Consider the following 20,366-nt stretch of genomic DNA (forward strand, 5'->3'; position numbering starts at 1 on the left):
AAAGCAACTGGACTTCTTTTCTTGTTTGAAGACGTTTCACCCCTACACAAATACTCTTATACAAAGCAGCCAAATACTTCCACTTTTGTATTTATTGAAGTACCTTTAGTTAGTTAGTAAAATCTAACTTTATGTCTCTAACTATCATTTATAGTCTTAGTAACACTATAACAACACTGAAGTGTGAATTAATGTCTTTATTAACAACTCAAACTCCTGTGGACACTCATCAGTCTGATGTAACAGCAAATGAACAACAATGTAAAACAGCTGCATTATAACATGTGTCTTTGGAGAACTGATCATTGTTGACAAATATCAAATATTCTACACAGTGAGTGTCATAAAGGATTGCATTTATTAAATGTATAGCTTTACTATAAATAGTGATTCAGAAAGTAGATCATCTCTTATAGTGATTAGGAAATAAAACTGCATTTAATGCAAATATATGATATCCACAAATACTGTAGAAAATACCAGGTAAAATTTCCCTTGGTAAATTTTTTTACTTTATAATATGATTTATAGTTGTAAGTATATACAATATAAAGTAACAGCAACATTCAAACATCACAGTCAACAGATGTCAGGTCAGGTTTGTGGGTGAAATGTTGTTTTATAGCTCCACCTGCTGACCATGTTTGGGAGTTAATTCAATACAGGAAAAAGCCATGTGTTCAAACCACTGCTTCAGTAAAAGTACACAAGTATCAGGTACATGTAGATAAAGTACCAGCTGTAAAAAATAAAAAAGTATCATAAGCTTCATAGTTTAAGGTTCTGTAAATATTGTTGATATGGCACTGGACCATCAGCATCTATGACGTCGGTAGTCAGTAAGTGCTGAAGTTGAAGGCAACTGGACTTAAGTCACTAAAGTTGACATATTATTTTTTTTTTTTACATACATTGAGGATCAGATGAAGTGTGATTTTAAACATTTGTAGGAGGGACAAGATGAGAAAAACATACAGTCCAAATGTTTTAAAATCTGAATAAATGTGTCTAATTAGCAAACAGTTAAGAGATCAATCGCAGAAATTAATATGGCTAATTCACATAGTTGATCTGACACCCGATCATAGTCCCAGAACCTGCTAAAGCACTACTGTATAACACAAGCCTGTGTTTCATCATCAGCTGCAGTTTCATCGTCAGTGTCATCTTCTTCTGGATAAAAATGCGCCTCCAAGAGAGCTTCTTTTCTCTTTGACGTCTGCAGACCTTCACACAGAGAGTCGTGGATCTTCTGCCATGAGTCCATCTCTGAGCTCCAGAGAGAAGATCTGGCTCTGATGAACTGTGAGACTTCAGTCTCGCTGCCTTGGGCCAATCCGATACTGTCTTTACAGATGAAGTAGATATCCACGCCCAGGAAAAGAGCGTTGACAGCAATGAAACCTGCCCTGGCCGACTTGGAGAGAGCGAGAGACCCTTTGGCTGCAGCCTGACCGATATCTGGGATGTCTGCAGCCACGTTACCAACATTTCCCAATGACTTTGCAGCAGAGGCAGCATCAACTATTGAATCAATGCCTTTTCCAATAACACCAGCTTTACCAATAACCTTCCCCACCCCTATCAACACCTCAATACTTTCGGATTCCATTTTGGAGACCGATTGACTGATCGCTTCATCCAATTGATTTTGGAGAGCCTGCACATCCTCCATGAAGACTTTCAAGACTTCATTGGCTTTATTTTGTTGTGTAGCGTTCACCCCGAGCTCTGTGGCTGTGGTGACAACACTGTTGACTCCACTGGCGATTCCCATTCCTGCCCCTGTTATAGTCAGACCCAGAGACACTCCTGCTGTAAAAGGAATTAACGCCAGACCAATAATGGAAAGCACACTCCCAACTGCCCCCACTGAGCTTCCTGCCACACTGGAGATCTTTGACCCCAGATTCATCCTGTCGAGCTGAACAGCACACTCCTCCAGCTCCTTCAGAAACTCAACCATTCGGGGATGTCGCTCCTCAAACTCGCTGATGAAGGGAGAACAGGCCTCTTCCTGAAACATGAAAACTGTCCGGAAGTGTTGGTTCATCCTGATAGGGAAAAACAGAGGAAAGTAAGCATATTTTCTTAATTGACCGATCACCGGCTGGGTTTCCTAAGGGAGTACAACTGATGTTTGAAAAGCCCCGAAACACCCAATGACCCAAGGATACATCACTGATGATGCACCCTATTTAACAACACCCAATTCTTTTTGTCTGTAGATGTAGGTCTGGATAAATCGATACCTCCTGTCCATAATACTTAGCCTACATTTTTCCTCTGATATCAATACTTTTTAAAGCCCCGGTATGTAGGAATTACCTCCATCTAGCGATGCGGTTGCATATTGGAGAACGTATTCTTGATGTTGCATTCGTGTGAAATCGGGCAGACGTCAGACAGACAACAGACGCTGCATGTAACAGGATAAACAAGCGTCTATGTAAACAAATGGTCCGCCAGCACGAGGCAAAACAATACAGGCCTGACAACATGTTGTCATGGTGATGTCGTATTGTTTACCTGACCCATGTTTTACCGTCTTTCTCTCCTCGAGTAAAATGACATCCGGTTGGTTTGCCGACGGCGTCATTCAGGTGTCTGACTGCACCTGAATGCAACACCAGTGCCTCCGTCCTTCCTCACACTACACAGTGGTGACAGTTTTAACCGGCGCTACCTGGATATCTTTCTCCCCGAGCCGACAGCTCCGGTGAGTTTCCGTGGTTACCTACGGTCACGCTGCCACTGAACGTAAAAAATGGCGATGCAACATGGCCGCCTCGGTTCGGTGCCCCCCCCCTTGTGTATTTGTAACGACTTGTAACAACTCATTCTAAGGTAAGAGAAAGCTTTCATTTGTATGCGGGTGTGATTCGACTTCAGTGAAATACGTATTTATGAAAGCAATATTTGATTTTTGCTAATAATAAGCCAAATAAGTTACATACTGGGGCTTTAACACAAAGAGCTGTGGATCTTTTCCCATGACCCATTAGCAATTCAGGGGCCAGAGCTTTTTGAGGTTGTATTTGAAGACCGATTGCATCACACCAGTGCAACGAGACTGACCCATTTCGGAGGCCCCTTCAAACACGGCCTTCATTTCCTTGGAAACTAAGGATCCAACTGTCAAATCTCAAGTTTTGTGTTTTGTGAGGAAAAAAAAAACTACATTTTGTCATGGCTAAGTGACAAACACACTTTGTTCATGATGCAGTTGCAGTAGCATAGGTAAGTTTGTCTAAGTGTGTCACTAGTATCCTAATTTTGAACTCAAATCAAAGGATTATACTTTCAGCCTACTTTTTATATACAAGACCAGGTCAAAGTATAATATAATAGCGACAATAAAATGAAATAAAATAGAAATGTGAGAAAACACTTGCCTGATTTTATCCAACTGATTGATGTGGTTAAGCATCCTCTGTATATCGTCCTCAGACACGTCGTCCACATCGAGGTCAACCTGTGTTTCAATAGGCATCTTCAGGCTAAAGTCACCAAAGAAGCTGCAAAAGAGATTTAAATTTAGTTTCTACACACCTATATCACTGAAGGTCCTTTATTTTGTTTGAAAAATGTCTGTTCACCTTTTTGCTAGCTCCTGGCAGATTGTCTGGGTGGTTTCTATGTATATGTCCAACTGATTCGACAGCACCTCCACATTCTGAAGTTTTGGAAGGAAGAAGACTTGTGCATCTCTTTTAAACTTGAGGAGGAGAGGGCAGATCATTCGTGCAACACTTATAACGATCTGAGCGTGTTGTAAGCTGGTGCCATCAGTCAGGTATAGCACGTGGTTCTCCATGAACACATTAAGTGAGGTGACCGCCAGCTTTTCCACTGCATCCAGGAAGCAGTGGAGCTCCTCCAGGCCTCTCAGAGTGTCCTTCAATATGACAGCAAGCTGCTTCGCCAGGTCTGTAGGACTGCTGTCTGCATCCAACTCAGTCTCTTTACTTGTCATATATTTCTCAAAGGCCTGAACTTCATCTTCTGGCTGGTCAACACTGGCAGCCTTGTTTTTAATGTACGTCATCATTTTCCCTTCTGTCTTCCTCATGTTCACCCATTCAGAGATCTTCTCACAGAAACCTCTCACTGAGTCGATGTAGCTGAGGGTATCAGAGATGTAGCAGCACAAAGCCTCTTGTAGCTGCTTTCTGTAAGACAAGACATCAACCGGTTTGTGAAATTTCAAAATAACTTTTTGTTTTTCTTTGCATTTACACAGTCTGACCAGCAGATGCCGCCAGAGCAAGCATAGCTTCACAGCTAGAAGCAGCTAATTTGAGTGTTATAAGCCTGTGCATATTCTCATTTGTCCAAGTCATAGTATCTCAAAGGAATTTTAAATCGAAAGCAACTGGACTTGGTTATATGTCTAGGAAGACGTTTCACCTCTCATCCAAGAGGCTTCATCAGTTCATGCTCGCATCTGACCAGGCTGGGACTGGTCCAACTATCGGGTGTGGAGACCCAGGTATTTAACCTCTGGGAGGGGCTTTCACAAGGCTGATGATATCACTGGTTCCCTTTTGTGCTCCAAGTGCCAACGACAATCGTTTGAGTGACTGTCTTCGGTGGGAAGTTGGTTTCGACTTCGTTAGTGCCCTGTTGTGTTATAACGACAGTCGTTGGAGTCACATGCCACTTGTGAACGGGCTGGTCAGATGCGAGCATGAACTGATGAAGCCTCTTGGATGAGAGGTGAAACGTCTTCCTAGACAAATAACCAAGTCCAGTTGCTTTCTATTTAAAATTCCTTTGAGATAATTTGAGTGTTGAGTCATTTTAATTTTACTATCTTTGTGTAATATTCTATAGATACGCTGGTCAAGATTATATGCTTTGTGACAGTATTTATTTCAAACAGTGAAATAGTTTTACGGGGATGAACAACACAATAATGAGAATGACAAAATAAAATCAACAAGGCAGTTGTGTGTGTTTGCATGTGTTTTCTGAGTTTTCTGTCCGTACTATAATTACATAAATTATCTTGTTGGTTGTGTGATTGAGCAGCGGCGTTAAGGAAAGGACGTGTTAGGACAGGAAAAACAAAAAAGTGTGAGTCACTGAGGAAGTAACAAAAGTATGAAACTGATGAGACCGCAAAAGTGCAGCAGAAACCTAGTGTTGTTACGGCTTGTTCAGTTTCACATACAAATAAACTAATTTAATATATGGCTTTGTGAATTACCCATAGTCAAAACATTGAGGAATACTTGATCATTTTATAGTTTGGTGACCACTGGCTTAGGTATGTGTAACTAAAATGTCTGATTTATTCAAACAAAAACAAATCACATGTGCAAAAAGAAGTGAAACTATCAAAACATATCACATCAGTCAACCACTTTAACACTGTGGAATCAAACTTAATCAGACACAAACTGTACTACAACAGTAACATGTTAGAAAAAGCAGCTTAAAGTCAGACTTTACCTTTCAGACATGTTCTCCTCTTGGTGTAAACTCTTCATTTTCTGTTCGAGGCCAAAAATGAATAGATAAAAACGGAACAAGGTCAGAGAACAACGGAGTGTCGTGCTGAACTGGCAAATACACAGCTAAACTTATCAGATGTTTCTTACTTTCATTTCTCCTTAAAAACAGCGACTTGAGCCACACCTATTCCTACACCTTGTCTCTACAGGCTCTGACGTTGGTAGACTATTTGCTATTTATCATTTTATCACCTTTATCGCCTCTGTTAAACGGGTGTGGACGGGAAATAAAGGGATAGTATGCCAAGTTGTCAACACATGGACTGGTTTCCAGCATTTAGCTCGCTCTGCAGGAGACAGAGTGAGTGACTTCTGGTTTGTTTTGCACCTCAGCAGCTTAACAAAAACATTACACAACGACGAGATAACGTTATGTTGACAAGTCAGACTTTAAATCACTCACACCACTGAACTGTGTATGTATGTGCACACATTTATTTTCCCCACTTTTCACGTGTTTTACACAATAACAACACAATCGAGAAGAGGTAGGCTGCTACAACTCCACAAGACTCTACAGATAATAAAAACAAATGAAAGCTACAAACTCTCCACGAAGAGAAAGAATAGAAACACAAAAACTGACAACAAAAATCACATAACAAACGTTAAAAAATGATTAAACCGAAACCAAAACATTTTTTTTTTTTTTTTGCGTTTGTGGTTGAATGTTTTTGTCCACGTGCCATCGCGCAATAAGTGGACAATATTCAACCACCAACAGCCCTCGACGCCCTGTGGGGAATGCGACACGAATAAAGAAATAAAAGTTACCTTGTTGTCTTGTCCTGGAGCTGTTGTTTGGTTAAATTCGACATTTTATCACAGCACAGCAGACCTTTCTGGCGTGTCTTCTTCTTTCGCCCCCTCCTCCTCATCTTTTAAAGTCGGCCTGCATCCAGAGTGGTGCACTACCGCCACCTGCTGGATTTAAATACTTCCGGTAGTAGTCAGCCCTGTATTTTCTCCTACCGTAACTAGAACTTGTCCTGAACTAGATCCTTTATTCTTTTCCTCCGTTTTTCCTTTTTCTGTGTGAATTTCTTTGACATTTCCCTTAAAAAATACATTGTTTTCTCAAATAAATAAACAGACCAAAATTTCTGTATAGGCTGAATAGTTTATTTCCACAATTTTTTGTTTTGTTTCTTTCAGTGTACAGTTATTCAAATAGCCTACCTGAAATCAAATATTGTCTTATTTTCAAGAATTTGAAAATAGTGGTTATCATTTCAAATAATCATACAGAGGTTGTAGTGGAGGATTTCTATTTTAAATTCTTGAATCCTTAGTTTTTAGAGGACCATTTAGATTTGTGAATGTAGTATTATATTATATAAATTAAAAGATTCAACAAAAACGTTTTCCCAGCCCTTAAGGGTTTTCTCATCATAATGGAGAATTAACCTATATCTTTTCCTTCTACGTTTAAGCTCCTACACCAGAAAGGTTTCAAACAAATGTCCAACTTCTACCCAGAACAAAAATGGGTGCTTCCATGGACACCATAACTTGAAAAAAGGGATCTCTTCCTCATTTGAACATTTGAGAAATTATGTATTATTGTTACACAGTAAAATCTAACATTAAACTGAGACTTAATGGTAGAAATCAGAAGGAAGGAAAAAGCTAACTAAACTTTTAATTTTTACCTGAGTTACTAAATCAGTTTATTAGGAGAAATAAAACTTAAACTCATTAAGATTTGAATAATACCTGATAATGATTGCTGATTAAGCTCTTGACTGAACTTTAATTTGTGATTCACTGTGTTTATTGAAGTGTATGAAAAGGCACCTTACGAGAGCTGACACTGTTTACTGAGGACTACTAAAAACTTGTTTTTTTTTAATTTTCCAACTACCTAATCATACGCATTGTCATCTGTTTCTTTTTGTCCATAGATCTACTTCATGTTGATGATGTTTGATGCAGTAAGTTGTACACAGAGATGAATATGCTTCATTCACATAATGAATCCAACACCAGGTCAGAGACCCAGAACCTGTCAAAGCACTACTGTACAACACAACAACAACCTTTTTCTTCATCCACCTCACTGACTGCAGTTTTCTCTTCTGTATTTTAGTTTCTTCATATCCAGTTTTGGATAAAACGCTACTCCAGGAGAGCTACATTTTTCTCTGACCCAGAACTCTAGTCCCAGAACCTGCTAAAACACTACAGTACAACACAACTGTTGCTTTCTGGCACTTTCTCATCCACCTCACCAGCTGCAGTTTCCTCTTCTGCGTCTTCTTCTTTCTTCAGATCCAGCTCTGAATAAAATGGCGCCTCCAGGAGATCTTCATTTTCCTCTGACGTCTGCAGGCCTTCACACAGCGAGTCATGCATCTTCTGCCATGAATCTATCTCTGACTTCCACAGAGCAGATCTGGCTCTGATGAACTGTGAGATTTTGGTTTCGCTGCCTTTGGCCAGACTGATGCTGTCTTTACAGATGAAGAAGATATCCATGCCCAGGAAAAGAGCGTTGAGTGCAATGAAACCTGCCCTGGCCGACTTTGAGAGACCGAGAGACCCTTTGGCTGCTGCCTGGCCGATATCTGGGATGTCTTCAGCTGCCACACCCACAAACTTAACATCAGAGGCTTCAAGAACAAGTGAATGAATGCCTTTCCCAATACCACCAGCTTTCCCAAGAATCTTGGCCCCATCCATCATCATATTGCTCTTGTCTAGGTCTATTTTGGAGACAGCTTCATTGATCACTTCCTCCAGACAATCTTGAAGAACCTGCACATCCTCCATGAAGACCTTAAAGACTTCACTGGCTTTCTTTTGTTGTGTGACATTTACCCCGACCTCTGTGGCTGTGGTGACAGCGCTGTTGACTCCACTGGTGACCCCCAGGCTTGCTCCTGCGATGGTCAGACCCAGAGACGCTCCTGCTGTTACAGGAATCAACGCCAAACCAATGATGGACAGCACACCTCCAATTGCCCCCACTGAGCTTCCTGTCACACTGGAGATCTTTGATCCTTTATTCATCCTGTCAAGTTGAACAGCACACTCCTCCAGCTCCTTCAGACACTGAAGCATCCGGGGCTGTCGCTTCTTGAACTCATTGATGAAGGTAGAACATGATTCTTCCTGAAACAGGAAAACTGTCCGGAAGTGTTGGTTCATCCTGATGAAGAGATAAAGAGGAAACTAAGCTGGGTTTCTGAAATTTACTTTAATTTCTCAATATTTATAGGCTACACAACACATTGTTAAAATAAATTATTGTATGATTTTTTCAAAGAAAGATTTTAATTATGCTGGATTAACAAAAACTGTTTTTCTCCTCAGTCTCCATGCACTTGTGAATCTTTTTCTATGACTCTTTAGCTTGAGTTCAGGGCCTTTGGAGGCTGCTCTATACGAGCGCTGTAGGAGCCATTATTGGGTTGTTTAAATGTACTACATTCTATTTGATGTTAATTAGTTAGTGTAGTGCAGTTTATGTGCAGCAGAGTAGATGACAGCTACATTTAGAAGGGGATCTACAGTCTTTCTACTGTATGACTGATGTATTTTTATGTTTTTGTCTCAATAGGCCTAAATACCCTAATCCTCAAATCAAATTACACTTCCTCTCAGACTCAGATATTGTTCTTGCCATAGATATAGAAACGGTTGTTTGTGGGTTTTTGACACTCAGAGTGTCAAAAGTCACCCTAGATCGACTGTCCTGTTTCAGATGCTCCTTCAAACTTGGCCTTCATTTCCTTGGATCGTTTGTGACCCAACATATCCCAAGATTCATTGCATTGACCAGAGTGTCACGACACATTGTCATGGTTGCTAGGTAACAGGAGCCCTACTTTGTTTTGCAATAAACTAGAAGCACATAGTTTGTCCAAGTGTGTTATAGTATATTCATTTTGAAGCAAAATCAAGTGAGTGTACCCAGTCCACGTTTAATTAATTTGAGATTGAATATAAGTATATGTCAATCATAATAATGAAAAAAACACGAGGCAACATTACCTGATTTTATCCAGCTGGTTGATGTGGCAAAACATCATCTGTATGTCGTCTTCAGACACGCCATCGAGGTCAACCTGAGTTTCCAGATTCATCTTCGGGCAAAAGTCACCAAAGCTGTAAAAGAGATTTAGATTCAGTGTCTACTCACTTACATCACTGACTGTCTTTTATTTTGTTCATAAAATGTCTGTTTACCTCTTTGCTAACTCCTGGCAGATTGCCTGGGTGGTCTCTATGTATATGTCCAACTGATACGACAGCACCTCCACATTCTGTAGTTTGGGAAGGAAGAAGACCTGTGCATCTCTTTTAAACTTGAGGAGGAGAGGGCAGATCATTCGTGCAACACTTATAACGATCTGAGCGTGTTGTAAGCTGATGCCATCAGTCAGGTATTGCACCTGGTTCTCCATGAACACATTAAGTGAGGTGACCGCCAGCTTCTCCACTGCATCCAGGAAGTAGTGGAGCTCCTCCAGGCCTCTCAGAGTGTCCTCCAACACGACAGCAAGCTGCTCCGCCGGGTCTGCACACTTGCTGTTTGAATTCATCGGGGTCACCCTGCTCTTCATATATTCTTGAAAGGCCTGAACTTCATCCTGCGACTGTTTGACCTTGTCAGCCTGGTTTTTAATGTACATCATCATTTTCCTTTCTTTCTCCCTCATGCTCACCCATTCAGAGATCTTCTCACAGAAACTTCTCACTGAGTCGATGTCGCTGAGGGTTTCAGTGATGTAGCGGCACAAAGCCTCCTGTAGCTCCTTTCTGTAAGACAAAGCATTGACAGGTTTCTGATATAACTTTTTGTTTTTCTTTGTATCTACATAGTTTGATCAGCAGATGTCGCCAGAGCAAACATGGTTTTACATCAAGAAGCGGAAAGTTCAAGTGTTTAGTAAGTTAAATTTTGCTATCTTTGTGTGATATTCTACAATCGATTTTTTGCCAAAGATTATACATTGTGACAATATATATTTCAAACAGTGCTTATTTCTCTGTTTGTTGGCTTTGTTTACAAAATACATCAGAGTGCAGGGAGGTAAAACAATCAACAACAAACAGTGTTGTATTTTTCTAGGTTAAATATTATAACAATGGCCGTGCTGTATGTTTGTCTTACAATGCCAATTTGTCACTTTCTTGTGTCCACAAAACCACTTGTGTTGCGAGTTTTTGCTGTGCATGTGTTCAAATTGAATTTGTTGTTTTCTGAAATTGCTACACATTTATGTGTTTTATTTATTTGTGTTTTAAAGTATTTTAGTCCTCAAGGTCACCACACTATAATAATATAAATGATATTGTTTCATGTGTGACTGAGCAGCTCTGTAAAGTAAAGGACATACCAAGTAGTAAAGCATGAGTCAATTATAAAGTAACCGGAACAAAATATAGTCACCAGAGAAAAAGTACAACAGAAACCTTGTATTGTTAAGGCTTTTTCGGTTACTAGTGAAAACAAACTCACTTGAATTCACAAGTTGCAGTTTCATCTGTGTCAAAACATTCAGGAATACTTCATTTATTTTAGCTTTAAAGAGGAACTATGTAAGTCCAGTTGCTTTTCCTCTGTTTTGCTAACCCTCCTCCTCGCCATGTGCATTTGATTACAACGAAGCCGGCGAGAAATCAGTCTTATAGAGTGGTAGTCTAGATAACATTATATATCATATATGATGTTACGACGTGTATATTTGTGTAGTTTAATCTGTCAAAAACAAGATATTATGGGTTACGGGGGCGTTTGTGTCACAGTGCTACAGAGACAGGAGCTGGGACACTGGGGCGGCGGCCCCGATCTTGCAAAGTTGTTTTTCAGCCAAGAGGAGACGCGGTAAGTGACACACACAGAAGGCAGAGAGCCTCCACTCTCCCTCGTAACAAGTTAAGCCGTTTATTAAACTATATATGTTTAATTTAGGCAAAAATGTAGCACAGTTAAGCTACAAATCCTGCATAGTTAGGTGACCACAGGCCCAAGTATGTATGCAAGTACAAGCGCTCACTGTTTAAAAACAACAGTCAAACTTTACCTTCCAGACATTTTCTCCTCTCGACGTGAAGTCTTCCGTTTGTTACTGAGGACAATGAAGAAATAAAATCCAAACAAGCTCAGAAAACACCTGTGTACTGTGCTGAACTTGATGTGGACTAAAGAGGCTGAAAAAAATCACTTATCAGGTGTTTACTTTTATAACACTGAGTTCCTGCACCTTGCACGTTGGAGGTTCTGACTTCAGTAATTATTCACCATTTTATGATCAGCATGTGATACTGTCTTTGTAGCAGGTATAGATAAGGCAGAGGCATACAGTAGAAGGAGGCAAAAACTGGTTTCCAGCATTTAATTCAGTCAGCAGAAGAGAAATTAACAAATGAACAAACTCTGATGGTTTAAGATTCAAGTCACAGACTTTTTAACAGTGCGCCAAGGTTGTCACAATAATGTTTTCGATGTGATGTGGGAGAAATTGAACACAGGAGAATCAAGATAGAAAATCTCATCCCATCAACTCTGCGCAGTTTTGATCTGAATGATGTGATCGCTGCAAGATGCTCTTATGGTTGTTCAGTGTTTTATTTATTTACCCAGTTGTAAGATTTATGCTCGTCCATGACTTTTAGGCACTAAAACCTCTGTATAGATCAGGGCTTCAGACATGTTGGTGGGGGCTTCACCCAGCTCAGATTTCACCCATTAAATGCACAAATTTGACCCAATTTCCTAGTAAAACTGAAAAAAGGAAAAAGTTGTAATTTCTGCAGACAGCAGGAGGAGAAAAGTATGTATTTATTGATGAAACAGTAAAACAATGGTTTTCATTGATTTTGGGAAAGTGTTGAGTTTATCAGTGATTGCTGTTTTAGCTGCAGTTGGACTGAGTAACCATGATGTTTGAAACTGTTTGCTGTTGTCGTCCTTGAGGAGAAACTGTGAGGTCATATCAGATTATATCTACAATACAAACATTGCTTCCTGTGGGTTTACAAGAAGTGACAAAGATTCAGGGGAAACAGAATCAGGTGTGAAGTCTATGATGTACGGTGGCCCTGAGAGCTCAAAACAGTGCATCTTAGGAAAAGACATGCAAAGACGCAAATGTGCTACAAATTCATCAGTTTGACAACACATTCACTACAAAACTCACAACTCAACAGAAGTGCTTCCAGGGACACGAAAAAGCGTTGCATTTTACTTTTTTATTCAGGTGTGCAAGAAAAAAATGTAAATTGAATTATACATATGATTGATACAGATCAGATAGTAGTCGAAATAGATTTTTAACAGACAGTAGGCCTATTTTGATTTTCTACTTACATTTATTATCAAGTGAACTGTGATTTGATAATAAAAAACATATCATTTAAATGTATTCATTAAGTTGGCTTAATATCAGACCAAAGCACTAGCACTGGTTCATATATAAAAAGGATCTGACAGCTATGGTGCCAGGACTCAAGAGCTCGACTCAGGAGTAAGCAACAGAACCAGGTTTATTGGTATTGAGCAGGCAGAAAGTTAAAGGGATAGTTCACCCTAGAATGATATTTCGCTCATTATCTACTCACCCTCATGTTGACTAAAGCCTGCCACACACATAAAGATAATCGGGCTGATTTTGCCCCGATTTTCCCCCTTCCGACCACGGACAGACACCGCCCGATTATCTTAAGGTCTTAAGATTATCTTATAAGATTCTCTTGTAGTGTGTGGTGTGTTAAGAGTCAAAATTCCCCCGACAATCGGCTCGGAAAACGTTCGGCGCCGATAATCGTAAGTATTAAACATGTTCAATATTTACGATTATCGGGGCCGACTTCGGTGGCCGTTTCAATCAAAAGTCATCTTGTGTGTGGAGAGCCGGTGTTGTGCGGAGAAGTGCCTGCTTGACGAGCTCTGCATGCTGCTCGCCGAGCTCTGCATGCTGCTCGCGGCAACAAGCCACTTCTCCGCACAGCACCGGCAACCCCACAGAGAGCCACGGTGCAGCCCTGGCATTACATGAGGTTCACACAGACATTCACGCACACGGGAGGTTTCCTGATAGCCGATAGCAAAGACAGTAGCGCTCGTAGCCGGCAACAGCCGGCAATACAGCAGCCATGTTTAAACGATCATGTGACCGCCGCTCACAGCCCGTCATGTGACAGCACGGGTCCCTATTGGACAGCCGCTTGACTGCTCGGCGTCCGGAGCCACAGACACACACAGATGGGATCGTTGTAAAGACTGAAGTGTCCCGCTTTCATTAAAAAAAAAATTACGTCGCTCTCATAGTCCATTCCGGAAATAGACCCGAAAGAGTAGCTACAACGACACCCCTGGTATCGCTGCTGATGCCGGATTGTTTTCTGACCAGAGGGTCAAGATTCTGAAAAATCTTAATGTGTGTGGTGTGCTGTGTTTGGAATATCGCAGCACACCACACACAATACGATCAAAACTGTTCAATCACAGATTTTTTATCTTCATGTGTGGGGTCTCTCACAGATAATAAATCGGTTGAGATTTATAAAATCTTTATGTGTGTGGCAGGCTTAAGGGCTGGAAGAAGTTTCGGAGCCCACCGTCCCTTCTCTGAGTTACAGGGGGTCTTAGCGTAGCAGTGCATTTCAATGCCATGGTAGCAAAGGGACACCAGAGCTCTTCGTAAAAAAAACACACACAAAAAAACATCCAAATACCTCCATGATGCTCGTATGTAATGTCCGTCTTGTGCTGAAGCCCCAAATTGCGGAATTGTCCCGAAAAAAATTAAATAAGTCCACATTCCAAGCATGTTTGTAGCATTAGCTCACAGTGTCCGGTCTTCCGCTGCCAGCGCGCATGCGCAAGAGCACATGAGAGCACTGAGACCGACTCGAGTCTCAGTGCGAACATTGCGCATGCGCGCTGGCAGCGGAAGACCGGACAACAGACACTAGGAGCTAATGCTACAAACATGCTTGGAATGTGGACTTATTTAATTTTTTTCGGGACAATTCCGCAATTTGGGGCTTCAGCACAAGACGGACATTACATACGAGCATCATGGAGGTATTTGGATGTTTTTTTGTGTGTGTTTTTTTTACGAAGAGCTCTGGTGTCCCTTTGCTACCATGGCATTGAAATGCACTGCTACGCTAAGACCCCCTGTAACTCAGAGAAGGGACGGTGGGCTCCGAAACTTCTTCCAGCCCTTAGTCAACATGAGGGTGAGTAGATAATGAGCGAAATATCATTCTAGGGTGAACTATCCCTTTAAGCAAGACTTCGAACACAAGACCTGACGACTGGGACGCTTATACACCTAAATACACAAGGGAAGAAGAGACAAAGACACAGGTGGCAACATTCAGGGCTGGGCTGCTGCAATCAGCACATGGGAGAACATGAGGGCAGGAAGTTAAGACATGTGAAACGATAGGAGAAGGTGAGCACAACAAAATAAAACAGGAAGAAAGAATACAAGAAGCGAGAAAACATTACCTCTATCAATGATGAGGCTTGACACTCAAAAAAATGGCGGCTCATGGATAGATAATTTTCTCCTTTTCTCTGGATAAAATTGCATCTCTAGAGCTTTCTGTCTCTCTGACATCTGCAGATCTTTACACAGAGAGTCGTGGATCTTCTGCCATGAATCCATCTCTGAGCTCCACAGAGCAGATCTGGCTCTGATGAATTGTGAGTTTTTGGTTTCGCTGCCTTTGGCCAGACTGATGCTGTCTTTACAGATGAAGAAGATATCCATGCCCAGGAAAAGAGCGTTGAGTGCAATGAAACCTGCCCTGGCCGCCTTTGAGAGAGCGAGAGACCCTTTGGCTGCTGCCTGGCCGATATCTGGGATCTCTTCAGCTGCCACACCCACAAACTTAACATTAGAGGCTCCAAGAACAAGTGAATGAATGCCTTTCCCATTACCACCAGCTTTCCCAAGAATCTTGGCCACATCCATCATCATATTGCTCTTGTTTAGGTCTATTTTGGCTTTATTGATCACTTCCTCCAGACGATCTTGAAGAACCTGCACATCCTCCATGAAGACCTTAAAGACTTCACTGGCTTTCTTTTGTTGTGTGACATTTACCACGACCTCTGTGGCTGTGGTGACAGCGCTGTTGACTCCACTGGTGACCCCCAGGCTTGCTCCTGCGATGGTCAGACCCAGAGACACTCCTGCTGTTACAGGAATCAACGCCAAACCAACGATGGACAGCACACCTCCAACTGCCCCCACTGAGCTTCCTGTCACACTGGAGATCTTTGATCCTTTATTCATCCTATCGAGCTGAACAGCACACTCCTCCAGCTCCTTCAGACACTGAAGCATCCGGGGCTGTCGCTCCTTAAACTCACTGATGAAGGAAGAACATGATTCCTCCTGAAACAGGAAAACTGTCCGGAAGGGTTGGTTCATCCTGATGAAGAGATAAAGAGGAAACTAAGCTGGGTTTCTGAATTTTACTTTAATTTCTCAATATTTATAGGCTACACAACACATTGTTAAAAGAAATTATTGTATGATTTTTTCAAAGAAAGATTTTAATTATTCCGGATTAAACTGATTAAACTGCTCTCCGGATCTGTACAATTATGATGGATTAAGAAAAACTGTTTTTCTCCTCAGTCTCCATGCACTTGTGAATCTTTTTCTATGACTCTTTAGCTTGAGTTCAGGGCCTTCGGAGGCTGCTCTATATGAGCGCTGTAGGAGCCATTATTCAAGAATGATAAGTAAGTTAAATATATGTAGGGTTGTTTAAATGTAGCTACTACATTCTATATTTGATGTTAATTAGTTAGTGTAGTGCAGTGACATTATGTGCAGCAGAGTAGATGACAGCTACATTTAGAAGGGGATCTACAGTCTTTCTACTGTATGACTGATGTATTTTTATGTTTTTGTCTCAATAGGCCTAAATACCCTAATCCTCAAATCAAATTACACTTCCTCTCATTCGTATCAGACTCAGATATTGTTCTTGCCATAGATATAGAAACGTTTCTATATCTATGGTTCTTGCAGCTCATTTGTGGGTTTTTGACACTCAGAGTGTCAAAAGTCACCCTAGACTGAATGTCCTGTTTCAGATGCTCCTTCAAACTTGGCCTTCATTTCCTTGGATCGTTTGTGACCCAACATATCCCAAGATTCATTGCATTGACCAGAGTGTCACGACACATTGTCATGGTTGCTAGGTAACAGGAGCCCTACTTTGTTTTGCAATAAAGCACATAGTTTGTCCAAGTGTGTTATAGTATATTCATTTTGAAGCAAAATCAAGTGAGTGTACCCAGTCTACGTTTAATTAATTTGAGATTGAATATAAGTATATGTCAATCATAATAATGAAAAAAACACATGAGGCAACATTACCTGATTTCATCCAGCTGGTTGATGTGGCAAAACATACTCTGTATGTCGTCTTCAGACACGTCATCGAGGTCAACCTGAGTTTCCAGATTCATCTTCGGGCAAAAGTCACCAAAGCTGTAAAAGAGATTTAGATTCAGTGTCTACTCACTTACATCACTGACTGTCTTTTATTTTGTTCATAAAATGTCTGTTTACCTTTTTCCTAACTCCTGGCAGATTGCCTGGGTGGTCTCTATGTATATGTCCAACTGATACGACAGCACCTCCACATTCTGTGGTTTGGGAAGGAAGAAGACTTGTGCATCTCTTTTAAACTTGAGGAGGACAGGGCAGATCATTCGTGCAACACTTATAACGATCTGAGCATGTTGTAAGCTAATGCCATCAGTCAGGTATAGCACGTGGTTCTCCATGAACACATTAAGTGAGGTGACCGCCAGCTTCTCCACTGCATCCAGGAAGCAGTGGAGCTCCTCCAGGCCTCTCAGAGTGTCCTTCAACACGACAGCAAGCTGCTCTGCCGGGTCTGCACACTTGCTGTTTGAATTCATCTGGGTCACCCTGCTCTTCATATATTCTTTAAAGGCCTGAACTTCATCCTGCGACTGTTTGACCTTGTCAGCCTGGTTTTTAATGTACATCATCATTTTCCTTTCTTTCTCCCTCATGCCCACCCATTCAGAGATCTTCTCACAGAAACTTCTCACTGAGTCGATGTCGCTGAGGGTTTCAGTGATGTAGCGGCACAAAGCCTCCTGTAGCTCCTTTCTGTAAGACAAAGCATTGACAGGTTTCTGATATAACTTTTTGTTTTTCTTTGTATCTACATAGTTTGACCAGCAGATGTCGCCAGAGCAAACATGGTTTTACATCAAGAAGCGGAAAGTTCAAGTGTTTAGTAAGTTAAATTTTGCTATCTTTGTGTGATATTCTACAAAGGATTCTTTGCCAAAGATTATATGCATTGTGACAATATATATTTCAAACAGTGCTTATTTCTCTGTTTGTTGGCTTTGTTTACAGAATACATCAGAGTGCAGGGAGGTAAAACAATCAACAACAAACAGTGTTGCATATTTCTAGGTTAAATATTATAACAGTGCCGTGCTGTACAGTGGGTACGGAAAGTATTCAGACCCCTTTAAAGGTTCCACTCTTTATTTCATTGCAGCCATTTGCTAAAATCAAAAAAAGTTAATTTTATTTCTCATTAATGTACACTCAGCACCCCATCTTGACAGAAAAAAAACAGAAATGTAGAAATTTTTGCAAATTTATTAAAAAAGAAAAACTGAAATATCACATGGTCATAAGTAACCCTTTGCTGTGACACTCATATTTAACTCGCATGCTGTCCATTTCTTCTGATCCTCCTTGAGATGGTTCTACTCCTTCATTGGAGGTTACAAAAGAATTTCTGCAGCACTCAAGGTTCCTAAGAGCACAGTGGCCTCCATAATCCTTAAATGGAAGAAGTTTGGGACGACCAGAACTCTTCCTAGACCTGGCCGTCCAGCCAAACTGAGCAATCATGGGAGAAGAGCCTTGGTGAGAGAGGTAAAGAAGAACCCAAAGATCACTGTGGCTGAGCTCCAGAGATGCAGTGGGGAGATGGGAGATTCTTTTGTAACCTCCAATGAAGGAGTAGAACCATCTCAAGGAGGATCAGAAGAAATGGACAGCATGCGAGTTAAATATGAGTGTCACAGCAAAGGGTTACTTATGACCATGTGATATTTCAGTTTTTCTTTTTTAATAAATTTGCAAAAATTTCTACATTTCTGTTTTTTTCTGTCAAGATGGGGTGCTGAGTGTACATTAATGAGAAATAAAATTAACTTTTTTGATTTTAGCAAATGGCTGCAATGAAATAAAGAGTGAAACCTTTAAAGGGGTCTGAATACTTTCCATACCCACTGTATGTTTTTCTTACAATGCCAATTTGTCACTTTCTTGTGTCCACAAAACCACTTGTGTTGTGTTGCGAGTTTTTGCTGTGCATGTGTTCAAATTGAATTTGTTGTTTTCTGAAATTGCTACACATTTATGTGTTTGATTTATTTGTGTTTTAAAGTATTTTAGTCCTCAAGGTCACCACACTATAATAATATAAATTATATTGTTTCATGTGTGACTGAGCAGCTCTGTAAAGTCAAGGACATACAGGGTAGTAAAGCATGAGTCAATTATAAAGTAACCGGAACAAAATATAGTAGTCACCAGAGAAAAAGTACAACAGAAACCTTGTATTGTTAAGGCTTTTTCGGTTACTAGTGAAAACAAACTCACTTGAATTCACAAGTTGCAGTTTCATCTGTGTCAAAACATTCAGGAATACTTCATTTATTTTAGCTTTAAAGGGGAAGTAAGTCCAGTTGCTTTTCCTCTGTTTTGCTAACCCTCCTCCTCGCCATGTGCATTTGATTACAACGAAGCCGGCGAGAAATCAGTCTGGTAGATAACATTATATATCATATATGATGTTACGACGTGTATATTTGTGTAGTTTAATCTGTCAAAAACAAGATATTATGGGTTACGGGGGCGTTTGTGTCACAGTGCTACAGAGACAGGAGCTGGGACACTGGGGCGGCGGCCCCGATCTTGCAAAGTTGTTTTTCAGCCAAGAGACGCGGTAAGTGACACACACATGGAAGGCAGAGAGCCTCCACTCTCCCTCGTAACAAGTTAAGCCGTTTATAACACTATCCCTATGTTTAATTTAGGCAAAAATGTAGCACAGTTAAGCTACAAATCCTAGGTGACCACGGGCCCAAGTATGTGTGCAAGTACAAGCGCTCACTTTGTTTAAAAACAACAGTCAAACTTTACCTTCCAGACATTTTCTCCTCTCGGTGTGAAGTCTTCTTTTTGTTACTGAGGACAATGAAGAAATAAAATCCAAACAAGCTCAGAAAACACCTGTGTACTGTGCTGAACTTGATGTGGACTAAAGAGGCTGAAAAAAATCACTTATCAGGTGTTTACTTTTATAACACTGAGTTCCTGCACCTTACACGTTCCAGGCTCTGACTTCAGTAATTATTCACCATTTTATGATCAGCATGTGATACTGTCTTTGTAGCAGGTATATACAGTAGAAGGAGGCAAAAACTGGTTTCCAGCATTTAATTCAGTCAGCAGAAGAGAAATTAACAAATGAACAAACTCTGATGGTTTAAGATTCAAGTCACAGACTTTTTAACAGTGCGCCAAGGTTGTCACAATAATGTTTTCGATGTGATGTGGGAGAACACAGGAGAATCAAGATAGAAAATCTCATCCCATCAACTCTGCGCAGTTTTGATCTGAATGATGTGATCGCTGCAAGATGCTCTTATGGTTGTTCAGTGTTTTATTTATTTACGCAGTTGTAAGATTTATGCTTGTCCCAGAATGTTAGGCACTAAAACCTCTGTATAGATCAGGGCTTCAGACATGTTGGTGGGGGCTTCACCCAGCTCAGATTTCACCCAAAAAATGCACA

The 20,366-nt window shown here is 40.7% G+C and overlaps 1 protein-coding gene across 2 annotated transcripts; it reads right to left on the reverse strand.

Annotated features, from left to right (window-relative positions):
- Nucleotides 1-283: 283 nt before the first annotated feature.
- Nucleotides 284-6,405, reverse strand: LOC310990055 (uncharacterized protein). Of its 2 annotated transcripts, XM_083977281.1 has the most exons (5): nucleotides 6,294-6,405; nucleotides 5,458-5,498; nucleotides 3,600-4,172; nucleotides 3,396-3,518; nucleotides 284-2,054 (listed from the first exon to the last, which is right to left on the reverse strand). In XM_083977281.1, the coding sequence occupies exons 2-5, from the start codon at nucleotides 5,493-5,495 to the stop codon at nucleotides 1,109-1,111; spliced, it is 1,680 nt and encodes a 559-aa protein (XP_083833407.1). In that variant the 5' UTR covers nucleotides 5,496-5,498; nucleotides 6,294-6,405; the 3' UTR covers nucleotides 284-1,108. The 2 variants fall into 2 exon arrangements, with proteins under 2 accessions (XP_083833407.1, XP_083833406.1); XM_083977280.1 differs by lacking the exon at nucleotides 5,458-5,498 and having other exon boundaries at nucleotides 6,294-6,367.
- Between the last annotated feature and the right edge of the window lie 13,961 nt (nucleotides 6,406-20,366).

Source organism: Trachurus trachurus (assembly GCF_905171665.1).
Source record: "Trachurus trachurus genome assembly, chromosome: 8".
NCBI classification, from domain to species: Eukaryota; Metazoa; Chordata; class Actinopteri; order Carangiformes; family Carangidae; genus Trachurus; species Trachurus trachurus.